At 41.4% G+C, this 26,423-nt stretch overlaps 1 protein-coding gene across 2 annotated transcripts; it reads right to left on the minus strand.

The window, feature by feature from the left end:
- Window positions 1-3,589: 3,589 nt before the first annotated feature.
- slc25a22a (solute carrier family 25 member 22a) lies at window positions 3,590-24,188 on the minus strand. Of its 2 annotated transcripts, none has more exons than XM_049573858.1 (11): window positions 24,023-24,188; window positions 12,503-12,675; window positions 12,280-12,405; window positions 10,837-10,892; window positions 10,502-10,592; window positions 9,832-9,886; window positions 9,115-9,175; window positions 8,740-8,884; window positions 8,491-8,645; window positions 8,331-8,406; window positions 3,590-6,393 (listed from the first exon to the last, which is right to left on the minus strand). In XM_049573858.1, exons 2-11 carry the CDS (start codon window positions 12,520-12,522, stop codon window positions 6,240-6,242), a joined length of 939 nt encoding a protein of 312 aa, XP_049429815.1. In that variant the 5' UTR covers window positions 12,523-12,675; window positions 24,023-24,188; the 3' UTR covers window positions 3,590-6,239. The 2 variants fall into 2 exon arrangements, with proteins under 2 accessions (XP_049429815.1, XP_049429816.1); XM_049573859.1 differs by lacking the exon at window positions 24,023-24,188 and adding an exon at window positions 20,199-20,602.
- Window positions 24,189-26,423: the final 2,235 nt, after the last annotated feature.

A 26,423-nucleotide genomic window follows, 5' to 3' on the forward strand; every position in this document is an offset into this window, starting at 1 on the left:
GTAAACATATTGAGACACTTTCCATGACCATATTTCTTAACCACAGTGACAAATGAGTCATTAGAGCTACAACATCCTTTGTCAGTTAACACTGCTATAAGGAGAGAAGAAGACAAACCCATCTGGCCCTGTCACTTCAACCATGCCCCACCTGCTGCACACCCATATCCTTATCCCTTATACAAATGGCTCTCAGATGGCCCTGTATTCACGACACTTGCCTGTTCGAATTTATTGACCACATTATTAGGCACAGGCCAGAGATTAAGAGCTGTCGAGGAGTAATTGTGTGTGTCCTCTGCCGGTTTATGATGCAAGGTGATGTGGCTGCTATGCAAATACTCCCCGAATCAGATGCAGAAATGGGATGTGGATTATTTTAACATTCAGTATTCAGGCTGTCTTACATCACACATAGGCCGCAATGTAAGTGCTGGAGGAACAATTTGTCCGTGACCTTGACTTAGTCCTAGAAAAACCCACTCTGGAGGCAATTTAAAACAATTTCTTCAATTACTTTTCCTTTCTGTTCACAGAGCAAATTTCCAATTTGTGATGGAACTTCTTGTTACATGCAGCTGGAAGACGGAGACGTGGGACATTATGAAATAAATGGGATAAGCCATGACAGTTATTAAAAGTACAGCACGGGGCCAACATCACCGCTGTGCCATTTGGTGGGAGTGGTTGAAACAGAAGTTGTGTAATTACTCCATGATATTAAAAATGGAAATTATTGCAGTGCGTGCTCATCAGCCAATAACCTCTGACCTGAAATCTTTACAGTGCGGTCTGTAATGTTTTTTATTGTACTTCGCAGCCTTTCAGCGGCTCTCAAGTAATAAATATGCAGGTTCTCCTTACGAGGCTGCAAAATAGAAAGCTAATATTCCATTCAATCATGTGGCTCATTGATATCACAGATTACAATTCAATAGGATATGAGTAGAGCCGTTCTGTGGATGCAAATGCTCCGAGCAATACCACAACTAACAGTTTGCTTGCGTTTTGTCAATAAAGCTGGGAAGGTCATTTGCTCAAAGCATCCTGCAGTGATTTCCATTTGATTATATTTTGTTTTGCGCTGCGCTCTGTGCTATTTGCTCACTATTGAGAATCTTTTGCCATTTGTTAGGGAGAATTCTCTGCAGACTAATTTGACCACAGTCTATTCCCAGATTTTCCCCCTCCTGTGCTCCTAGCATCATTGTGCCTGTCACTGATGCGTCTGTCTCCACTGGTATCTATAAATACCCCCCTTCTCTCCCCTTCAAAAACCTGATTCCCATTGATTTAGTGACCTATATACACATCAACACCATCCCCTCCCTTCCTCCGGCTCTCTGCTCCTTCTATCGACGGCCCTTTACTGTCTCCACCTCTTCATTTCCCCCTTTCCCTCCATCGTGCTCCCCCTTTAACTTAGACTACCCTCTCCTCCACCTTCTCTCCTCTTGCTAGAAAGCCTAAAGACTATTAATAGTTGATGGTGGAGACTCAAGTCATGACACATGAAAGGGATTTGAATGAGCATAAGAACAGTGGCTGGTGCTCATTTCTATTTTTCAAAGTGTTGTCATTGTGGTAAACTGAGCCCTCGGCTAATCTCTCCTGTGTGTGTAAACACTGGAGTAGATATTCTGATGAAAGGAGTCTCTCAAAGAGGCACAAAATTCAATATGAAATCTGACTCTGGCTGAAATAAGACCTGGATACAAGAAAGACAGCAGTGTGTATGTGTGCGCGTGTGTGCGAGTGTGTGTGCAGGGTCATACGAAGGTACTAAGATTTAATTATGCTGCAAAATGGCATCCTGGAAAGTAATGCTATAAACAGCAGTGTTGAATACACAGCAAGCAGCAGGGGATTAATAATGAATAACCCTGTCATAACATCAGTTCTGCTCAAACATGCAGGAATAATATGGGATTTATAAACCTCAAACATCCAGTGAAATCCACATTTCCATATTCCCATCGTGCAACTTATAGACACACAGAAACACCTTGTTTATCAGGTGAAACCGCACAGGTCGCAGAAGCACATCTGTGCACGAGCAGCATCACAGCTGCACGAGATAGAAACTACCATGACTGAGAATAAGATAGCCTGACAGAGAGTGAGATTGAAGTGCGTGATTTACTGCCACACCGCCCAAGCTAAGCATACACCTGTAGTACATAGCAGTGCTCACGCTCCCCCCCCCCCCATTCCCACCACACAGCAGTACTGGCAGCTCTTCTGCGACCCCACACTGACACCTGGTGGCTCCAGGAGGCAGCAAATCATCACAACTACACAAGTCTCAGCTGTTCTCGTGCCCCGAGGAGCCACAACATCATCCTCGTGTTCTTCAAAACATCACACTGCTGTTTGGTTTTTCACAGCCCTGTTACAGACAAAAACGGCAGTGTCTGTTCTTTTGCGTTCTGTCAGATGACTGCCGGACCTTGAAAGCAGACACGGTGATAAAAACAGTGTATAACCCCACAGCACAAACTACATCAGGCAATTTAGGGACAGTCAGTTTATTGAACAGCAAATTGTGACAGGGAACACAATTTTTTTTTTCAATTGCATTGTCAACAATGTCTAGGACAACTGTGTCATTTACCACACATATTCATAAACACCCTCTTCATCACGGAGAGAGACTTTGTAGATGGACAGTAGGGTGAGGGTCCTCGTTTTAAAGTGCTATAATGCACAATTCCTCTTGGAGGAAGACAACAGAGGCTGTGAACAGACCCCAGAAGGCCTCCAAGGTCCCCGCTTGCATCATACATTGTGTTGTGTTTCTTTTTTTTAACGAGTGTGTGTCTGTGTGTGGCTTCTACTTATTGCATATCAGTGAGCTGGTTCATGAATATTTTTTCAGTGAATGTGTAAAGCACAAATCTTTAGATTAAAATGTAATAAACTCTTCACTATAATTATAATACATCTCATAATATCTAAGATACATTCTTATATCTGATTCATTTAATATGTAGGCGATATACATTTTGTGGATTAACTGCAGATGGGTGACATAGTGGACACCATCATACGAGTCTCTTATAGCGACCTGTCGTCTCAGCCCTATGGATCAAGTGTTACAGACATAGATAAACTTTCTCACAAGACAAAAAAGTTAATCTCAATCGACACCTCAGCTGAAATAAACCAGACCTCAATCCATGTCTGCAAAAGCAGCACATTGTTTTCCAAGGACTTTGTCTGAGTGTATTCAAAGTGGGTCGCGTGGTCTCTTGTGCCTAATAATCCTTTGTGCTTTCTTTGATTGTATACACTCTAAGTCATACATTTGGTGTCTTTTAGAGCTCCTCTGCATTCACCTGCACCTGTGGGTGCTAAGGGCAGAGGAGTGTGACAGATAGAAGGAAAGAGGGGAGAGAGCGCAGGTCTGACAATCAAAGAGAAAAATACCGCAGTGTCACACTAACAACTACACATCAACTACAGCACTACACGGTCAGACACGCACACACATACATAACCAAATGCACAATGTGTGAAAATTCACAGCTGAGTAAAACAAAATGACTTGCACAACATTTTTTTTCAAGATTCAACCAAAGAACAGATTAAAAAAAAATCTTAAAACAAGGGAGGTGTGAGGGTGGGGGAGGGGAGGCTCAAAAATCATAACAATAATCTCAACAACACAAAAATAGGCATTATAATCACATTAACAGCATAAATGAGATGAACTGGCAATCGGAATGTTGGAAAACTACGACAGTAATTCATAAAGACAAGCTCACACGAGTCGACGGGTCTTTTTTTTTTTTTTCGCCGTTCCCTTGTGGCTCAGCTGTCATCTGACAACATGGCTGGAGGTGCCAGTCCATGTCTAGCAGCTCTGTTGTCCCTCCCTGACCTATGGCTTTCAGTTAAGACATTGATAACGCTGAGATTTGCTTGCTAGCATGTGATTCAGTCGGCACAGCCTTGGTCGTTAGTGCCATCGATGTCATATTGCAGCTACCTCATGAAAGAAGCACCATTCAAAAGGACAGATGTCAGATTTACAGTCTGATGTCAGCAGGTCCCTATCGGCCTCGTCCAGGCTGTATTTCACTTCCAGAACTGTTTAAGTAGTGCCAGAGGTCATTCACGTAAAACTAAAGACATGTCTGCGTTTGGTCCTAGTTGATAAAACTGTAGGAAACAGGACAATAGGCCAATCCAACTTAACGGCACCTCCCGAAAAGCCATCCTAGATCTACACCAGTGTTCCTCTATGCATACAGTAAAAAACCCTCATCAATATGCTGCATTTAAGTTGAAATGATGCATTAAAACACGTTCCTTCATTTGATATGTCCACACCATCATAACATAAAAATCACAATATGGATTGAGGGGTGGGGGGGGGGGCTGGAGAGGTAGGTGTGCAAATAAGCCATCATGTACAAAACAAACAATAAATCCTAAAACATAAAGTTCATATCATCTGCTTCTGTACAATATAGTTAAGGTGGACACTTTGACACAGAAAAAACAACACATACAAATATATAGTGCTATACTGCCGATAGAAAGGAATATTGATAAATAGACCTCACTCCCACAAATGATAACACACACTGAAAAGTTGCATCGCGTATCTACAGTGCAACAGCACAACTGACGAGCTGCTTGAACGGTGGGAGCGAGGGAGGAATGTGATTGGATAATACACGTCAAAGTCACCTTGATCTCCGGCGAGATAAACCAATGGCAGGGCTTCAGTGTTGTGTGATGCATAAACGAGATACGGCGGGGCTGCTTTTTCCCGAGCAGCTTAAAGCAAACGAAACCTCTAAAGCAAATGAGATGAGTTTGGTAAAAATCATAGAACACTGAAAACAAATTGGTTTCTGATAAAGAAATGTTTATCATTAGCTCTTTGGGTCCTGCCACTGAATTCAAGTTTGGACAAAGAATTTAAAACTGAGTGCGAACTCATCTGTAAACAATAATAATTATGTCTGGATCTACTGGGGTTGAGCTACTCTAGCCGAGGTCTCACTGGCTCCACAACAGATGAGTGCACTCAGGAGGCCTCGGCATGTGATGTCTGACCATTTGTCTGCGTAATTACAAAATATCTACTGATAATCTGCCCTTCTATTAAAATTACTTTCAACCCATTTGATGTTCGCAGCTTTCATCTGAGCCCACAATGAATCACACGGGGCAGGAAAGCACCGCTGCTCTGCTCTCTGTGGGCTGAAATGTTTTAAAGCGTGCAGCACTTTTGGCCACAATCCAATCAGTGATGTCACAGCAGGTGTTTTCCATCATTCCTCCGAGGCAAAACCCCTGCTGTGATATCACTGATTGGGGGCGTGACCACAAGTACAACATGCTTGATAGTTTCTACCCACAGAAAGAAGCACAGAGGCAGTTTAAAAGAACGTGTTAGTGTAGTTTGGTAGTGCATAATACCCAAATGTGGTACGCCGTCTCATGAGATATCTTTTTCATGGAGGCAAAACATTGTGGTAACACTGAATATCAGCTGGAACCTGATCTACTTAAAGCCAAGGCAATCAAAGTCTGCTCGGAGCTGAATGGCTGAGTTCATTACAACCTCTTACAGGAAGGGATGTGGCTTCTCAGGAAAGATCATAGGGGGTGTGCTGCTAACACATCAACACATTCCCTGTGTCTTTGTCTGAAACAGAGGCATATTGTTTCTCTGATTCTAAATATACTATCTTTTAAGACATAAGGTCTGAGGGAATTCTTTGATTAGCATTTTTTAGTCAATGCTCTATTCATCTAATGGTCTCATATCTTTATAAGTAAAGTAGGTGCATTTAATTTAGCTAGTTATGGTGTCTCATTTTCAATAGATCTGTCACTCAGAGACTAACGCTAGGTAGTGTAGGGCGTGCAGAACTGCAGCAACCAAGGGCAGTACATCTACTCTGAGGATTTGACAATCTTATTTAAAACAATGCAATAAAATGCTGTAATTAAAAAGCAACGTTCATTTAAAACTTCAACTGATATTTGTGGCTTCATTTCCAGAGAGCTAGCTCAGCGTGCCTACTGGATTTGTGTGTGCCACCACAGGCAGCTTGGCAAAGGAAAAAGGCTCCCTCCTAAACTACTTCAACATTCAACACAAGAAATTTAAAACAACATGTACTGATCGGTCATGCTGTGACCCATCAGAATGAGATGAATCCCCACGCAGTTGGTGTGATGCGTAATGGGAGGGAAAGGCAGAAAGGAGGTGCTTCTTAGTTGTCTCTTTTAGGCAAGAAGCTGAGGATAAATTCACCAACGCCCAGGAAGTAGACCACCTGGGCGATGCCGAACAGAGGTGCAATGACCAGGGCTCGACAGTAGGCTCCCTTCAGGAAGGCGGATGGACCCTCATTACGCATGATTTTCCTAGAGAGCAAATAAAAGCTTGTTATTTTATTTATTAGGATCCTCAAGAGCTGTAGCAAAAGTGGCAGCTATTCTTTCTGGGTTCCACAACAAAGATAATATTCTGTACATGATAGTAGATAATCATAAAAAACATCCCACCACAACAACAACACAAGACCTATCTCTAGTCCATGGAAACTGAAAATAAGGTCTTCTAAAGAGATACAAAATTAAAGATGTCACAATATTGAGCTGTAGTTATTGAGCAGACTATGCCCGATCATACATCAAAGTCAAAATAGTGCCTACAAAAAGCGTCATGGTGCTCCAAAAATATCATAGTACTTTCATCATTCAACAGCATTATCATCATGATCGTAACATACATTAATATTAAATAATAAAACATATAATTTAACCATTGATACCCACTGTAGTTTATACTAGGGGTGGGAGAAAAATCCATACAGCATAGTATCAAGATATTTTTGTGTGGCAATATCGTATTATCACACAGTGCCAAATATCGATATTTTTATTATATAAATTATTCCTATTGCAGCCTACTAGAATAATAGAATCATTTGCCACTAGATACATTTTGCTGCAGCAAAAAACTTGGCTGAGATGAGATGAAGAGACTGAAAACAGATGTTGACAGAGTTTTCCTTTGGGGAGATAATTCACAGTTGAAAAAAGGCAATAAACCACAATATATTTTATCGCAATACTCAGCGTATCGCAACATATTAAAAATTGCAATGATACTGTATGATGGATCATCTAGTGACTCCCATCCCTAGTATATACTATGTAAGCCCCCTTAGATTGTGTATTAAACTATATAAAATCACATACTTAATAGCTAAATAACATTAAATGAGGAGCTCTTTTAAGCCAAAAGATGTTGTTTTAATGATATTTTAAAGCGATATTTACTTTTTTCCTGAATACTAGGCTCAAGGCAAAGAGTCGCATGTAATCATGCCTCTGTACATTGTTCTTCAATATACTGGTTTTCACTTTGGGTAGTGTTTATTTACCTCCAGTAGCACACCTGGTTTCATAGTTATATGCATCTGAGCTCAAACATAGCTGTTTATATAAGACCCTTAGCCATTTACTGAATAACTAAGTAAGTAAGTACGTTAAGCAGGATAAACAGTTATGAATTGTATTTACATTACTTCTGTGTGAGCATCAAAGAGAACATGCTGCTTTTTAACTGGGTCATAGAAGCGCTGGACCACACCACTGAGCAATACTCCAGATGAGATCAAACTACTGCCTTAATGAGCCGTCCTATTACATTTTGTGCTGAAATATTTAGAACATCTCCTTATAACTGAAAGACCTCTCCCCGTCTTAGTTACCAAATTATCACTATGCTTAGATCAAGAGAGTTTACTATCTAATGTTAAACCTACAAGTTTGGTCTCTTGAACTTGTGCAACTGTAACATCTTTTACATACAACTTTAACTTAGGCTCTTTTCGTAACAAATGATTTGTCTCAGATACAATGTATTTTGTTTTGGAGACATTAAGAACTAGTTTGTCATTTTAATAAACTTTGACTTGACTTATTTGTTAACCATGCAACTACTGACTACAGTTCCTTATTCAAGACAACTGCAGGTGCACCTGTGTACTGTTAAATCATCAGCATACATGGTGACTTGTGCCTTTTTAAGGGTTGACGGTAATTCATTTGTAAAAACAGCATTTAAAAATGGACCTAGACAGTTATTAAAAGTGAAACATACAGGTAAGGTGTTTATCTCTATATTTTGTAATTTGAGTGGCAGTTGTACTTGTTGGTTCTGCTGTCATTGTTAGTTTTTTGGTGTAAAGTGTTTTGACACATTTGTGTGATGATGTACTCCTAATCCATGTTAACTTGACTACACACACAGCATCACACATGCTGCAGCAGTAAAGACATAATGAGGTCACCTGATGCAGTCAGTCACTCCGCTGTACGTGTCTTCTGTGCTTCCCCGGGTCAGCGACTGCAGTCTAGTCTTTATCACTGCAACACACAGAGCTCAGGTGAATATATAACATCAACTAACGGTGCACACGTTTCGACAACGCTCACAGTCACATCGCTCACCATCGACGGGGTTGACAGCGACAGCCGCTGTGCTCCCGGCGACGCAGCCTGATATGAACGACACGTAGAACGGAGCAGGCCCATCTATGTCTCTTTTGCCCAGGTTGTTGAGGTTGGCAAATAGGGGGAAATAGATGATGGAGAATGGAACATCCCTACAAAAAGAGAGACATCAGAGAGACAATCACAGTATGTCATGTGAAGTTCACTGCAGTGGTTTGGTTAAAAGAGTTGCCAGATCTGTTTTACCTGAGCAATGTGGCACCAAGGCCCTTGTACAGCCCAGCAATGCCCTTTTCCCTAAATAATTCTCTGGTGAGCTGCATGGCTGTTGGGGACTTGGTCTCCACAGTACCTGCTGCCACCGTCTCTGGCATCAGCTTCCTCTGAGCCGCTGTGGAGCATAAGAAAAACATTAACAATTAAAACTTCATATATAGCTAGTTACTAGAATCATGCAGAACAGGTATGTGGGCAGACATTTTGAATTCATAACAGTAAGAAGAAACCAGAATTAAGCTGCTGTAATCTCAGATATGACCACATGAGGCCACTGTTTCTCCAGTTTACCGCCTACACTGCATTCTTTACTAAAAACTCCATCTGGATTTCATTTCCTCTCACCAAGTCGTCCAGCATCTTGGAGCTGGATTTTCAGCATCTCCATAGGAGTTGTGACAATAACCTGCGACAAAGTGAAACAAAGGTATTAGGATCAGTGTCAACATATGCACACTGTGAGGAAGGATTGGCAAAACGTGTGTCCAGTGTAAATCCACTGGCATGCATGAGCTACGTGTCATCTCTTGTTTTCCTCTGTAATCCACACACAGTAGTAACTAGTTAACTGGATTAAGGGTGAGATAGCCATGTTCTCAGCCTCAATCTTAATCCAAGGTCTGCTACACTTAATCTAATCACGTTCCCCGGGCTTGAAGCCTTTGCCCTCATTGACAAGAGGCATTTCCCTCTGACTCACTCACTCTGTGCACATGGCCAAGCACTCTCGCAACGTCTTATCTGATCACTCAGATCTAGCTGCCAGTGTATCGCCTGCTAACGGGACAACATTTCAGTGATTAGAAATCATTAATGAAAGCGAAACATTACAGGTCACATTCCCATCACAGATAACAGAGACAAACGGCGAGCATGCTTCTGCAACTACTAACTCCTCTCATTTGGAAGTGATCGTGGTTAATTCTAGCTGCAGGCAGTGACAAATGAGGCGATGGCTGAGGCCCAGCGGTGTGTGCGTGAGTTGACACTGGCAGTGCTAAAGGCAGCGGCTCCAGATGGAGAACAGGAGGATGCAATTAAAGCAGCACCTCACTCACTCACCTGGCATGTACCTGCCCCGCACCCAGCCAGCATCTCTTTGAACAGAGTAAGTTTTCTGGAAGAGAGGAGAAGACGATGAAAAGCAGGATCACATTAGAGCAGGCACCAGACTGACAGTGTGAGTCAGATAACTTTATTTCTGTAGTCCTCAAAAAAAAGGAGTTGTCACCATCTGTGCTGGTGATGATAATGTTCATCTTCTATATCAACATGTCAAGAGCAAGGGCGGATTAATAATTCACAAGGTGAGCGGCAGGGCCAGACAAGTCAATCATTCATCAGCTCGCATGTGTGTCACCATAGAGAGGCAGATTGATGCTCCAGAAACCTTTGGGTTTATCATGGGGGACAATGGGTGGGTGATGGATTTCAGCAACACCAGACGATGGCTGCTAATCTTTGGTATGTGATACCATCCTGTGCTAATTTCACTGGGTAACGTGATACGAGTAATTCTGTATTTTTAAACCAGGCAGTTCACGAACTGCTGCGAAATGCCCGGTGCCTCGGAGGAGACGACAGAACGGTGCAGGATTAACTAGAGCCTTGGTGGGAAAACAGACAGCTAATGTGTCAGGTTACATGTTAGTAAACACGCCAGTTAATCACAGTGTGAATGAGGGGAGAGTGGGTGTGTGTCAGTCAGCCTGTCAGCACTTTCATGCCTCACCCATCCTTGGAGAGGTGATGCCTGAAGAAGTCGTTGGCAGCCAATTTGATGGCTTTCTCTGGTGTGACTAGTGTTAAGTTCACCGCCGCTCCTGGGAGGATAAAAAGGACAGGGAGCAAGACAGACAGAGGCAAAGAAGAAGAAGAAAAAGCAGACAAGGGAGAGAGAGAATGAGGGATAATTGCCTGTAGCAGTGAGATCCCTGTATTTGAGCTCTGCAGCCTCTCTCTGAAGTTGAAAGTAATCACAGGCCTATGCAAACTAATAGCTTTGATGCTCTCATTATCTACACTTCAGCGAGCTCAGACATAAATTACAGAACTCTAAAAACTTACCTCGGTACATCCCAAAATACCCCTCTGACCGGATGGTCTTAATAAGGCAATCTGACCTGAAACACAAAACAGTTGTGGTATGTTAATTACCTAAAGCCCCATTTACACCCAGCAGTACGGTACTGTTCAGTTCAGTGTGCCTTTTTTTTTTCCAAAGTGAAAAGTAGTGGATGGTACCAATGAACCGTTCTGTACCGTCCCCATTTTTGGGACCCATTCTATTGGGGTACCTAGCAGATCTGTTACTAAAAGGTGGAGCTAGAAACACTGCAATCCGTTCATTGGTCAACAGAGAATTGTCACTTTTGTTCAACAAAGGATTTGTTATCTCGAAATGTCGGCACACAACAGCGTTTCTTGGTTGGTCAACGAGGTGCAGAAATTCCTCTTTATTATGGGAGAGGCGGAATTACAGCGGGAACTGGACTGAGCTGTTAAGTTTCCACCGGATGGCTGAACAATGTTGGACAAAATGTAGAAAACTCAAAAATGATTATAGAAGAATAAAAGGACCACAACAGCCAGAGTGGCGCAAACAGAAAGAACTGATGGTGGTTTGACACCATGGACGCCATCTGTGGACACAAGCAAGCAAGCATTGGAAGAGAGGGGGGCATCGAGAGTCAGGGCCCAGGTGTCCAGAAATAATCTGATTGGATTTCAGCTATTGGATTGGATCAAGTCTTGAAAAAAGGTTGTTCGAAAGAAAAAAGGGAATTTCTGGAATTGAATTTGATCGTGTATTCTAGTCTTGATTTTGATCTGGATCAAACCTTGAGTATGTGTTGTTCAAAACGTTTTAGTAGGATTGGGATACTTTGGATTAAAAAAATCTGGATTATTCTGGTTGCAGCAGAAGGGCAGATTTCAGGAACAAAATGTAATAAAACTTGCAAATTGGTCACATATATATACATTTATTTAGATTTTGCACATGATTTGTTGAACAGATACTGTGATAGAATAGATTGAGTAGACTTTATGCTATCTATAAATACTTTTTGTTTGATATTGACAGCTATTTGGGGCAGTATTTTACGTGAACAACATTCTTTTTTATTTTTATCCTACTGTACCAAAAGGCTTCAAGTTAGAATCTCAATGATTTCTGTTTCATTCTCTTTGGCAGCACCTATGGCAATAAGCGGTAATTGCAATGTGTTTGTTGGCAGACTGCCTGCATTGTGATATGAGCACTATCTGGAGCACTATTTTAGAGCACTCTCTGGATTTGGTAATCTTTGAAAAAATGGCACAAAAGTAGGATGGATTAGCTGAGGATTTCCAAATGTAGATCATTCTGGTCTAGATTACTTTTTTCAACTGGGCCCTGATGACAAGCTTAGTGATGCTGCTGATCAGTTCTGACTACAACCAAGCAATATGTTCATAAGTTAATGTGTCAAATACGGTCAAATATAGTCAAATACAGAAATGTCTTACATGCTGGTGTAAAGGCGAGATCCATTTTGCTGGTTTTGCAAGCGAGTCTTGGCCAGGTCAATGGGAAACACACAGGTCACTCCAATTAGGCCAGCGATCCCCCCATTGATCAATTTGGCAGGCAAACTGGACAAGAGACAGAAATAGGAAATATGAGAGGTCAACAGACGAAAATAAGGCCACAGTGCGGCTGTATTTGTAGTCGTTCCACATTCCGCCTTACCTGATCTGCTTGTCAGCCATTTATCTGAAGCCCTGGCTGGTCAAAGTGTCAATCTGTCTGTCAGCCTGTTACGCGGTGGTCGTTCTTGTCTTCTGTTGTTTGTTACAGTGGTCTGATTGTGCTTTGTTCGCTCGTCTCGCTTGCAGTTGCTGTTAGATCAATGTAGGGGATATCTGTAATGAAAGAGGAGAGGTCAAATTAAACAGTCTCATGACGTGGCTGTTGACAAAAAGTTCCATAAACAAAGGATCAGTACATTTCAAAAGCTATATAAAGCAATGTTGCCACAAACACTACAACATAGACTTGCTTTTAGTGATCACCTAAAACATGAGTCATAAACAGGGGGTGCATGACCCCTAGGGGGTCATCAGAGTTACTGCAGGGGGGCTGCCAAATTACTGTCTGATTATTTTTTCCCCTAAAAATCAAAATATGGCCAAAAATACACATTAACATGAATCCAACATATTAACAAAGATCTACTGGCTTATTAGATAATAATAGAAAAACATCTGTTACCCATGATTTTTGTCAAATGAATCCATGATGTATAAATATGTGAATCTGTCGATATTTTAATAGCTTAGCACTGTATGCACCATATAAAAGTATGTTTTTATGTGGCACATTAGGCCGCCCTACATGTAATTGTATACCCAGTTAATGCAACTCAATATTTACATATGTACTCGGGGGGCCCGGCTGTGTCTGTCTTTCAGCTAAGGGGTCCTTGATCTAAAAACGTCTAAGACCCCTGACCTAAAATACACAATATCTAAAAATCAATAGTCTGAAACTATGGTGAAAGACGGGCAGTCACCCACTCTGAAACCCACAATGTGCCAAGGAAAGGCCTCCACGTTCACAGAAACTGTGTGTCTGAGTGTGTGTCTCAGTAACATGAATTAAGCTGGTTAGATATAAAAATGTGTCTTTTACTATCCATTTCAGTGCTCCTCATGAACACAGCATTTGTTTCTCACACAAAACGGTCTCACACGCTGGCTTGGTGTTTCACTATGTTTGTGGAGAAGAGGTTTTGCAAGAAGTCAATGTCAGACTCCCCAGTGAGGTTTGGGGCTGTGTTGCAGTACGAAGAACATTCTGACTGTTTTACTCAGTACACTGTAGAACAAACTTGAAAAGAGACACTTCTCTTTACTCAACATCAAGTCCAGGAATCCTGAACAGAAACTGACTCTCCTCTCTGGTGTGCTGTGGACTAGGGATGGGGCGCTATACGATTTTATTGTAGCTCAAGATAAAAAATATTTCATAGCTCTGGCAGTTACCAGCTACGCTCCTCCAGGTGTTTTCTTTTTAATGTACACTGAGTTTTGAAAGATCTGAGGAAAACTGCATTTTCCTACAAGGCAACTTGGGCATGGAAGACTCTGCAAAAAGATCCAAAATGAGAAACTTTTATATCTACTGATAAATTTAAGAGCGTCATAAAGAATGTGGTGATGGAGACCTGGGTAGTCCTTCCATTTTATCATGATAATGATAAAGATAAAGATAATGGTCATGAGTACAACAAGACAGACAGTACAATACATAACACACATCACACACTTTCACGGGTATCATGGACAATTAGTGGTCACTGCTGGTTAAGATAAACGATAGCAGACGGAACAATGGACGATCTGTAACGCTTAGTGCTACATTTGGGGAGGCAAAACCTCCACCCTGATTGAGGCAGGATGGATTACCTGGCTTTTTAAGATTGTTTTTCACTGCAGAGGGTGTTCAGTAAAAAGATGCTTCCCCTCAGTGATGCAATAAAAATATGTCTCTTAACAAAATGTAAGGTAACGTGATTCCAGTCTATTTTAGGGTTATTTAAGCGCATTTTGATGATTATCTGCATAATATCCTGAATGGCAATTATTTAGCCAGGATAACTGTGACATTAAAATTTTCTAACCATCCCATGCCAACTGTCAACCAAATCAAATACAGCACTCAGTTACAGGTGGGGTGGCAGGTCAGCGCTATCAAATCAAAGCAAGCAAGCAGCAAATCCTCACAATTAAGGAGCTTAATATCTATTCATTTTTTGTCAATCAACTAATTGAATCAGTCCTACAGTCAGTGATGTAGTTGAGGGTATACCCACGTACCTATCTACCTAGAAGTACATCCACCTCATCACCAACTACGACACTACTGCCCGCAGTTGATTATCAAAATCTCTGTATCTCACTTATTCATCCCTCACTAGGGACAACAGCACAAGATATATATCTCAGTAGTTAACCACTGTGCAGCATAATTATGCCACATTGTTGACAGCCTCTTAAAATAGTGTTACTGATCAGTGTAGAAGGATTACTTTGTTAAAACAAATCTATCATCACTGCAACATCTGTGCGTCGTGTGTCCTTGAACACTCATGTTTAATGCATGAGCTCTCTCATTGTGAGACTTGAATCAGTATAGGAGAGGCTCTGTCCTCTGTATGCTCAGACAGTCATTTCTGAGCAAACAGATGAAATACTGTACGTCAAATGTGGCCAAGATGCTCCATATTTTAGGTGCAGAATGCCCTCAGTGTAAGAAGATGCTTTCCATTTCCCCTTTCATTCTCTCCACCCCCTTCATCTACCAATCACAACCTGCCTCTGCGTGTGCAACCCGCCTCCTCCTCTCTCCTCCTCACCAGCCCTCCCCCATCATTACCCTCAGTCACGAGTCACGACTCACAAACACAGCTTTTCCGTTCCAGATCTTTGCTGACTTGTGGGTTTCTTTGTGAAGTGCATCTGCGCTTGTATGACACGAATATAACCAGTTCCTCAGATTCACTTTCAGAGAGGCTGCACAGATGGATGTTTAGGTTTCCGATAACTGCATGTGAGCTTGAATGCAGCTGCGGTCTGGTGTGTTTAGTTTGGATGGGGACTTGAGGCCCCCGCTGGCTGCTCCAGAGGTGGAGGAGGGAGGAGGAGAGGGGTTTTCAGAACAGGTCAGCAAGCCGCCTCTCTGCTCTCTGGTCTCTGTTGGCTCGGTGTTCTCGTCTGCTCCCTGGGGCTCAACACAGCCGGCTTCACAGCCCTCCTCCGTTGCTCATCGACCGCACCGTTTTCTCATCCAGCTGTGACACGAAGCACACCTTTCCCTTCTAAGTGCTACTTTTGTTTTCCCATTTCTCGTCACTGACTTCCAACTGAACCCAACTCCACAGTCAGCACTCTGATCCTCCTCACACAATAATGCACAGAATATTATGGTCTGTTAGTAACAGGACTGAGGAGATCATGTATGGGTTTTTAAGAGCACTGCAGTCTCACATGAGTCACCCATCAAGCCGACATCTCCCTCCTTCTCTATCATGCTTGCGGCTTTATTGTCCAGTTCAGTTAATGCACACCACACCACTGTGTCTGCACCAGGACATTTATGTGACCCACAGTCATAGCCTGGCTGCACTGTCTTGTCATGACAATTGGAGTCTGTATGAAAACAACCAGCCCCAGTGTGCAGAGTCCAGAGCACAGTGGCATCACTCATCAAAAAAATCTCCAAGGAATTCCTTTTATTCTCACAGCAGGAGAGAGAAATAACAAACTGTCAGGAAACTGCAGAGGAACTGCTGCTTCTTCTCTCACGACACCACGTGAGCACGCCACTACAAAACTCAGTTACTTCAAGACAAAAATATTACTTAGACTTCTTTATCAAACTAGCCAATCACAAGCAACTTGAAACATCTCCCCCTTAAACACACACACACACACACACACATTCACAGAGAGGTCATATTTTGAGTTTTCACCTCCAGAGCAGATAAGCACTTAAGTGTAAACAATAGACAAGGTGATTGTGCAACTTGTCTGCTATGCAAAACCTTGAACTTAACAACCTAACTTGGCCAGTCATTGGACGCACTTGATAAGGTAGCTAATAGAGAGTCCGTGCGATGACTGACGCAGATAACAGTTCAGTGTTTGACCCTTGCTCATCATTTCAACGTGAACAATGAGGCAATAAACCCTGTTTTACTGACGTGGGTACTGAAAAGTTATGTTGAACCTTGGTAGTAAAGCAGCAAGCAATCTTATTTTGCTACAAGATCAGACATGACATCCCTAAAAGTTTTTTTTAACTTAAAAATCTGAAATTACACATTCACAGAGTTGAGAGAGAATAATTATATGTACATCATGTAGGTGCAAGGCTGTGAAAAAACAGCATACATTGAGGAAAAAAAGTAACGCCTGTGCACTCACTCTATGCCACACAAGTTTAACAAAGACCTGTAGGTGTAAGAGTCTGGAGAGTGAAAATATAAAAACTCTGTTTGGAGTTTGAGAGCTTTTTAATCACCTCTTCTTCTCAGAGATCTAACAAATTTGACGCCAGTGTATCTCAGAGAGGCGACAGGGTGATTAGCCTCTCTGACATGCACTGCCACCGGGTTACGCTGATCCCGGTTCCGGTTGCAGCTATCCTGGTTTAAGAGCTCTTTGTGTCTTTCCTACATGCTGAACCACATGGACATTTGATAAGATAAAGTACATTCTTTGTGGAGCAAGATACAGTGCCTCTTGCTTTCACTGTTTTTCCTGTTATCAGTAGAGTACATGTAGTAGACTTAATTTCTTTGCGGAGGATCAAGAGAAGTGGTGTTTTGAAGCCTCGTTTCCACCAAACAGTGCAGTTCAGTTCAGTTCAGTTCAGTTCAGTACACATTAGAGTAGTTATTTTTGCATTTCCATTGTGAGAAGTTCCAGTGAGAAGCACCAGTAGAACCGTTCCTACAGTCCCCATTTTTCGTCACCTCTCTGTTAGGGTACCTAGCACGCTGAAATGATAATAAAAGGTGGACCTAGAAACACTGCAGTCCATTCATTGGTCAGTAAAGAATCAACACTCTTACTTAAGGGTGAGTTGAAGATGTGAATCAATCAACACACCTTAAATTTCAATATGATTACCTCGACCATTCTGCTTGTTTTGTCATTCTTAGATGACATGCTCAAGCGATGATTAGATCTTCAAGCATTGAAAAATAGGAATTTCGATCTGATTACATGAACTGTAAATATTCTGTCTCCCCATTTGGAGAAAAAACTTAAAGGAGAATTGTTTCAGTGCGCTCCGGCAGCACTACATCCCTGCTCTTGTCTGACAAGGACTCAATGCGCAAACCCACAATTGTTAAATATTATATCAAGGGAGACGCTCACTGCAGACTGTTCTTTTTTTGTTCTGAAAATGTCAGTTCTATTGACGATAAATGAGATGTACAAGTTTCTCTAGTGGATGGAGCTGAGAGTTACAACAACCCTAGCATCATTTTCGAGTACTGTCTGCCGTGGAAATGCTAAGATCTAGAGTCTAGTTACATATCTGTATGGGTTACGTATAGTACTAAAGATACTATACCTAAAGTTTTTGTTGGAAATGAAGCTTTAATGGGAATAAAATCAGATTTTACCAGCATTTGTGTTATGTTTTAGGGGTGTTTGTACACTATTTTGGGCTGATCTTTAAATTCATTTATAAGATGTGGATCAGAGTTTAAAATGTGCCAGTGTTTTGCTTTTGTTTTGTTTTAATAATTTTTTCAAAATCTATTCCAGCGCTGAATATTTTATATAGCACCTAGAATGATTATGTGGTAGAGTTTTTTTTTTTGGACAAGACACTCTTCCTGTGTTACAGTGCTGAATCTGTCTCATGCAGCTTTTCCTTCCTTTCATTATGCCCTCTTTCCTCGTATCTGTATTCTAATCCATCTGCTTGTTCCTCATAATCAGTTTGTTTTGTGCCAGTTCTCCTGATACGACAGTACTGGCTGATGGGGAGGCTTGGAAAGATTGTCCATGTACGAAAGTATTTTGTCTGTTTCTTTTCTCAACAGATAAGTCACCAATGTCCTGCCCTCACACTTTACAACAATGTCCAAAAAACTGACTTGTTGCACACCATGATCCATGGTGAATTTCAGATGCTCATGGCAGCGATTAAGACACTCATAAACTGCAGTAAAGAAGTAGATGTAATCTTTTTCAGAACAGGCCACATATAGGGAACTGAAATTTGCAGACATTTTGCTACACATGCTAGTCCCTTTGCATTGCCTGTAATAAGTGGAAATTTTCTCAAACATGAAAACATTTTTAGAAAGACCAGTCTCAGCAAGTTCAATGAAACACTGGGTGCTTGGTAATGCCCAAGGTTGTCTTTGATCCAAAAAATAGAATTTGATCTATTTTCAGCAGGGTGTTTTAGACCCAATTTCTGTTCATGTATTTGAGATTTCTTTTGTTCGGCCTCAAGCTAAACATATCAAATTTTAAACACAGGTGAATGATGATGAATTTTTTATTAACTGAGATAGATGTCTGATGTATTTGTAGTAGGGCCTTTGCATTACTGTTTTTTTCTCTATGTAATTTTTCTATGTAATTCATTGACTGTTGTTGATTGTTTTACCACCCTGAGTGGTTTAGATTATTAACCACACCTGCCACCATAGAGCTTGTCATCCTAGTGTTCCATTAGTGTGTATTATGTAAAAATAGAGGTGTGGTTTCAACCTTTCAAACATTTTGCCATAATGAAGATCCAAGTAGGATTCAAATGTTGTCTTCTTTAAACTTGTGTGGCATGGAATAAGTGTGCAGGCATTTATTTTTTCCTCATCACAAGTTCACAGACCAGTGCTTGTATAAAGTTAAATGCTTGTGGATAATGTCTTTGATTTGTTGTCAACTACTGTGACAGCTGATTCTAGGCTAGAGTAATTTTTTAAAGAAAAAAAGTTACATTTCTCTGATTACAGCATCTTAAATGTGAATATTTTCTGGTTTGTTTACTCTTTTATGACGGTAAACTGAATATCTTTGAGCTGTGGATAACATTTGACATTTGAGGACGTCACCCCAGGCTTTGAGAAAACACTGATCGACATTTTTCATAATTTTCTGACATTTTATTGACAAAACAACAAATCGATTATTTGAAAAAAATCAACAGATTAGTCAACAATAAAAATAATCATTAGTTACAGCCCTATATTAAACACAGGGACAAGGATCGTAAATGGTATACTTGATTTTTACAGTCTTTTGACTCGCCTGAAAAGTCAGCTGATTATTATGTAATTAAGATTTTATATAAATATATAGAAAAATATGATAAATAAAATATTCATAACACATGCTCTTAAATCTTTCTGGAATTAGTTTCATTACAACTTAACAAGAAACACTTACTGTGCATTTCTGGACAATTACGATTTCAGATTGATACTGGGGTAATAGCTTTTCCACTTCTTATTATTTATTCATGTTAACCTTTTCAACTATTATAAGCATAGTTAAAAAAAGCAGTGACAGAGGCATGTATCTACTGTGTTTATAAATGGAGATAAGAAGCTTTTCTTTCTAAAAATGCAAACAGTATGTACATTAGAGGTGCATTAAACAGCTGACAATACTGGATTGGTGCAGGTATAAATAAAAAATGAGGTGGGTGCAAAGCTTACATGTAGCTAGCTGCTTCAACTGATCTGCTCCAAGGCATGCCGCAATCACAGAAGACTTACAAAAAGATAAATATAATCGTGCAGATACTAAAAGTCTGGAGACAAATCCATTCCAGTTATTTTCCAATGCAAAACTCAATGCAAATTTACTCCTCTTTCCTCCTCATTCAAATCAACCACAGAAATAGTTACCTCATCCATCACAGCTCTTTGGCTACCTCTCTGTGCTCTCGAGTGCCAAACAGAGTAAAGGTCCTGCTGACTAAATGACAATTAGTTTGTTGAAAGATAGGAGGAAGTTGAGTGGCTGGCCTGCAGTGACAGAGCACTGTGGTAGTCAGCACTTCGCTCACGTGACTGTGGCGTGTTGAAAAGACAGCAAAAGAAAGGAAAAATCACACATACCCTTCCTCGTCAGCTGAGAGCAGGCTGTTGTTACCAGCCCATCTGCCTCACATGTACTGGTTTGATTAAGGCGCTGTGAGCTCTAAGCCATCGCCAGAGAGGCTGCACTGAGGATCTGTTTCAGACACAAGTGTGTTCCTGCAATCCTCTATCAGATGTCAAGTGCTTCTCTGAGCTGCAGGAGTACAAAGGCCAAGTCGAATACACAACTCAATCTGTCTACTTTACATTCCATTTACAGACATTACATTCTTTATAAGTATGAATTTGAGCTTATGAGCTAATATTATATGGCTAACATCCAGCTTAATATTGTCTTTGTGAATATAATGCATTATTAAATTCTCCTGGAGGGGGGGATGCATATTAAGTAGTTCTCTGCACTGACAGCTGTATGTCTACTGTTCTTCACCATAGACCTGACAGCTGCTGTGCTGCTGTTATCGTGCTTTTTTAAAATAACTGTTTATGAGATGCAATCTATTTTTGGACATCTACAGCACTGCGGAAACAAGGGATGAAATTTGTGGTGTCACAGATAAATCTGATTACTATTCCCTCTTCCGCACAGCATCAGGATTATAAACCTAATTCCTATTTCTGAAAGCTCTCTCGCAATCTCCATTTACAACCAGTGGAGTGAGAGTTATGATCTGGGCACACAGCGATGCATTGCTACTACATGTGCTCTACACACTGCATCCATTAAACCTGCACTGATACACATTGCTGTTATCACCTGCTGCAGATCACAAATAACAAGTCGGGTTTCACTTTCAGGAAGCACAAATGCCCCTTCAGTGTGGAGAGGTGGTGTAGTGTTCAGTCCCTCCTCTGGCACCACAGGTATCTCTGGTGGCCCAGTTTCTAAAGTCACCTGGGGCATCTCCTCTGTTTTGCCTCCCTCTCGGCTTTCCCCCAGCCTTGATAGGAAAATAATGATACCACTGTGAATGGACTTTCCTTTAAAAGAAAGCTAAATGCACCATTGAAGCATCTGATTACAGCTGGCAGATTACAGTAAGGCCTTGAATGAAGGACTGTAGCTTTCACACAGGAGTAAAGCATCTTCCCACAGCTCTGCCTATACGTCACTTTCATTCAGTGCACATAAACCAGTGACATTTAACAGTCCTTGCCTCTGGGATTTTGGCATACTTTCCTGCATGCAGATCAAATGAATATCATACACAATGTTGTTGCCTCACAGGCATAGATTTTGGGGGAGACAAAACGGCTACCTCCAGAGCTGAAAAATTAAGCCAAGACAAAAGTGCAAAAAAACTGCAGTTCTTTCAAAGGCCACTTGAGTCTGGCTCCAGAAGCTAGTCAATCTCCAGGGACACCCATGTCAAAATTCCCAGCTTTATAGCAGAAATAAACATTTACTGCCTGGCACAAAAACAGTTTTAGTCTCTATAGCTGATTTCCCTTTTCATGACAACTGTGGGGGTTAATTTTTATATAACTCATCTGTTTACATTTAATCAAGGTTTAAATGTCGGTGAAGATTCTCTGTCATCCAGGTCATGGTAATCTTAAGTGCTATATCGTAGGCAACTGGACTACTGGACTTTCAAGAAAAACAAGCAAGTCCAGTTGCCTACGATATAGCACTTATGGTCAAGTTACGCATAAATAAGGGCAGGCCGCTTTGAACGACAGGCCGTCTACCAATAGCGTCCTTGGCTTCTCAGTCAGATCCACCCCTTGATCCTCCTCTCGCCAAAATATCGTCATCTCTGGCTCCAAAAATCTCAAGAGGGCAATGGCAAAATGCCAGTGTCAAGTCCACAAACCAGTGGGTGAAGTTATGGTGGCTAAGTCCAATATTTTCAGACAGGAACATGCTCCAATAAACCAAGAGGGCAACAGCCAAAATGCCAAACTCGTGACTTCAGAATGTGAAGTCCACAAACAAATGGGTGACGTCAGAATAGCTACGTCCATCATTTTCACAGACAAGAACATGCTCCAAACAACCAAGAGGGTGATGGCGAAAATGCCAACCTCAAGGCTTCAAAATGTTAAGTCTACCAACCAATGGGTGACATCAGAGTAGCTAAGTCCATCATTTTGACAGACATGAATATGCTCCAAAAACCCGAGAGGGCAATGGCCAAAATGCCAAGCTCGTGATTTCAGAATGTCCACTAACAAATGGGTGACGTCAGAATAGCTATGTCCATCATTTTCACAGACAGGAACATGCTCCAAACAACCAAGAGGGCAACGGGCAAAATGCCAAACTCGGTACAGAATGTGAAGTCTACAAACCAATGGATGACGTCAAGGTAGCAAAGTTCATATTTTCACAGACAAGAACTTGTGCATTTGCCCCCCACCCCACACCTATAAAAACATTAAAGTAGCAGAGTACTCGCCATTGTGACGAAATTAAATGTTTCCACTGTAAATTAATGCAGAAAAGGCAAAAATTGATGCATAGAATTATTAAGTGTTTGACGCTCAAATGTTCCGAAAGAGGACCCCAAACCCCTCGTTACATATGTGTCCCCTAAATGTTGAAACATAACCAACACCCTTGTGTCTACTGGCCAATATAGGTACAACAGTTCCATTGGAAAACACAGGATGTCACCCTACACCCAAGAATGGCTCACCTTATCAATTATTTCAAGGCTGCAGGAGTGCTTTATTACACTACTTGGCCTCATCATAACCTCACCAACACACTGGGAAGAAGCATGCCTTACTTCTTGACATCTTACTCGGCAGTTAAATGTCCCCTCATGTGAGGAGCTGGAGGCCTCAGCAGAGAGGAGGGGGGTGAATAGAATAGCAAGGTGGGTGATATAGAAATGGCCCTCAATAGATAATGGTAAATGATTTAGATAAATATCCAACCTTCCTTTCATCCTGTCCCAAGAAGTCACAGTGTGTTAATGTTTAGCTAGAGCCTGCCTGCCTGCCAGAGGTGAGCAGCTTCACTCTGCTCTACCAATGAAAAAGGAGGTGGGTACGGTTTAAGTGGGTTTACCCTCCACTACCAACATCCCAGCCCACATGTTAATTACTCCCTCACTACGGAGCAGGAAGCCGGCTGGAGACGGCCGCACTGGCCCCTTAAAGGTCTGGAGGAAATTCAGTAACATCCTAGAACCAAGCAAGCTAACATGTCCATACAAACCGACAGTGATAATAAATAACCGTTACACCTGTCACCAACGGCTCGTCGGTTTGATGGGTAATAAATGAAAAGGCATATTAACGATTGCCGTTATTCAATCGCCACCAATAACATTAACAACCGTTATAGCTTACATTTTAACAGATTCCTAGGCCCGCCGTAAACGTTACCTATTTAAACCCCCCGTATGGAACGTTAACGGTTAGGAAATAAGCTAGGCTCACACATAACGGAAAATGATATAACGTTACTGCCTCTCACAACGAAGCGGCAACACACAAAATCCCAAAACTAGCTAGCTTTCCATCTCCATTTTTCAACTGGACATTTAATATGTCGCCTTCACGTTATTCCCAGGTAACATTTTAACGGCTTCAAGCCAATTCAAGACACATTTCATGAACAAGACACCCGCCACGATTCACAGTAAGACTTTCCCCGCATCCCGTTATCTACATACCACATAGAGCCGTTTCCGTTATCTCTCCCGGTGTAGCTGTGCTGTGAAATCAAAGCCTTTACTGTCTGTATCTTTGGCTGACAGACCGACAATAGCTAACCTACCGGTGTTACTAGCATTTGAGTCCAGAGGAGGGAGGTAGAGGAGGTGGGAATGAGAGCAGGGAGGGAGGGAGGGAGGAGGGAGGCAATGCATTGGAGTAGGATGGAAAAAAAATAGAAAAGGGATTTAAAAAGGGGTCCTCTAGTGGTATGTAGTAGAAGTACAGACATTTATTTTTTATTTGCAGTAAAGGTGTAGAGGGTGGGGGATGGGGGGCAGCGTCATCGTGACGATTCATCTCAACCCCATGACCTTGAGCACTAAAATAGAAAAATGGCTACAGCTGAAATATTGGGGATGATGTGCAGCATGCAGCTATGGAAGGGTCTACAACAAGCAGTGACTCACTGCAGGGCTCTCGGCATGAAGATTATGCAGCTGACACATTTCTTTACGTAACAGTTTTACTAGAGATGAAAACAGTGGAAATGTACACATACATTTAAAAAAGATCTAATGTCCTGATATGTCACTGATATATGCTGCAGTTAGGCTGGTTTCTAAGTGACCAAAGGCACACAAGGAAGAAATTTAATCAACCAGAAAAATGGCTCGTCTTGCACTTTCAGTAAGTAGTCTAGTCCAGCAGCTCCCAGTGTTTGCTTTGCCTCTTAACTCTGCCCTGAACAGGTAATACTGACCTTTCTGCCATGAAATGAAAACAAAAAAAAGAATAAAAATACTCATGGTAAGTCAAAATACTGAGATACTGAGTCAACACGTATATGTGGGTTTTTTAATTTCAAAGAAACCTGCTAAAAAATAAGTAGTAGACTTCTGTATAGGTAGTGGTGTAGTGGTAGTTGATGAGGTGGTAGATAGGTAGGTGACCAAGAACAAAGTGGGTATACTCTACTGTATATTCCAATGTTTTTTTTGGCTGATAGGTGGGTATACTGGCTGTTACACTAGTGGTTAGCATTGTGGCCTTACAGCAAGAGGGTTCCCAATTCGAACCCAGGGTGGTGGGTTCAAACCTTCTGTGCGGAGTTTGCATGTGGGATGGGTTTTCTTCAGGTACTCCGGCTTCCTCCCAGTCTAAAAACATGCAGGTTAGGTTAATTTGTTGACTCTAAATTGGCCGTATGTGTGAATGTGAGTGTGATCGGTTGTTTGCCTGCGATGGTCTGGTGAGCTGTCAAGGGTGTGCCCCGCCTCTCACCCAATGTCTGCTGGCATCAGCGCGACCCCCAACAGGGTAAGCAGTTACAGAAAATGAATAAATAAATGAATGAAGGTGGATGGATACCTGTGTATACCATTCACTAAACCACTGTATACTGGGCTCTGAAATAGACCAGAATGTCTTTCTGTTTTTGTTTTTTTGGTGTGTCACATTTGGTGTCACGAACACACTGGATAACACACTGCGTAAACAGTAGAATGCAGTATGGAGCCCAGTGAAATGTTAACAATGGTTACTTCTTTCTTATGTCTGTTTCCAAGGGCCTAGGTGTCAACATTTGGGTGGACACACATGAAGAAGGGATTTTGGGGTCCTCTACCAGAAAATTTAGAGCAACAAACACTTAATTACCTACATTCTGGTGAATTTTATGCACCAATTTGTGCCTTTTCTGCATCAATTTATGGCGTAAATGTCTTTGTCAAAATAAAAGTCCTCTGCTACTTGATGTTTTCATCAGAGAAATACTGAGGGGGGCATGTACCCTGTTTCCCCCTCAAAATCTACACCTATGTTTGATACAAACTCAGTTTCTTTTTCAAACTCGGTGTCAACTCATTTTAGAAGATGTTCAGGTGCTGCTTAGTCAGAGACAGGAGGTATTTTGTGGCGGTAAGTCATTAGTCAGGCTGGAAAAGGGGCAAAAATTAGCGCTTCTAACTGAGTGTTGTGTTTTTTGATCACTGCAGATGAGATCTGATCGCATCAATAAATATTCAAGACTATTGCAGTCATTTGTTCCAGAAATGAATGCCGATGGTAACCTGTTCAATACAAAACTGAGAGCTGGTGTGTGTTTTTTTGTACAGTGAGAAAGGGGCTTTCTTAAATTTCTTCTTAAAATTTCTTAAAAGGGGTTATTGTTAAAATCATCTCATCTCACCTAAAGAAATCCAGACTGGGCCTTTCAGTGACCAGACAGTGGAAATCCCTGTACATGTAGTACGATCCAAGCCAATTGTGTAATACATACTACCTTTGAGTAACTGTCAAACGAATTGATTCAACTGATGATGCTGCTGTAATTCACAATACTGAGGTATAAAGTCAATTTCTGACATACTAAGTAAAAAAATAGATATTTTGTAAAAAAAATTATGACCTCGTATCTCA

This window comes from Epinephelus fuscoguttatus, linkage group LG4 (genome assembly GCF_011397635.1).
Source record: "Epinephelus fuscoguttatus linkage group LG4, E.fuscoguttatus.final_Chr_v1".
Lineage (NCBI taxonomy): Eukaryota > Metazoa > Chordata > Actinopteri > Perciformes > Serranidae > Epinephelus > Epinephelus fuscoguttatus.

What these genes read in the sequence shown, in the direction of transcription:
- slc25a22a (XM_049573858.1), bottom strand. Translation starts at nt 12,522, where the DNA reads ATGGCTGACAAGCAGATCAG. An exon ending in GTATTTTGGGATGTACCGAG is followed by an intron (nt 10,593 to 10,836) that starts GTAAGTTTTTAG and finishes TTATCCTCCCAG; the next exon opens with GAGCGGCGGTGAACTTAACA. An exon ending in CGCTGTCAACCCCGTCGATG is followed by an intron (nt 8,407 to 8,490) that starts GTGAGCGATGTG and finishes TGTGTGTTGCAG; the next exon opens with TGATAAAGACTAGACTGCAG.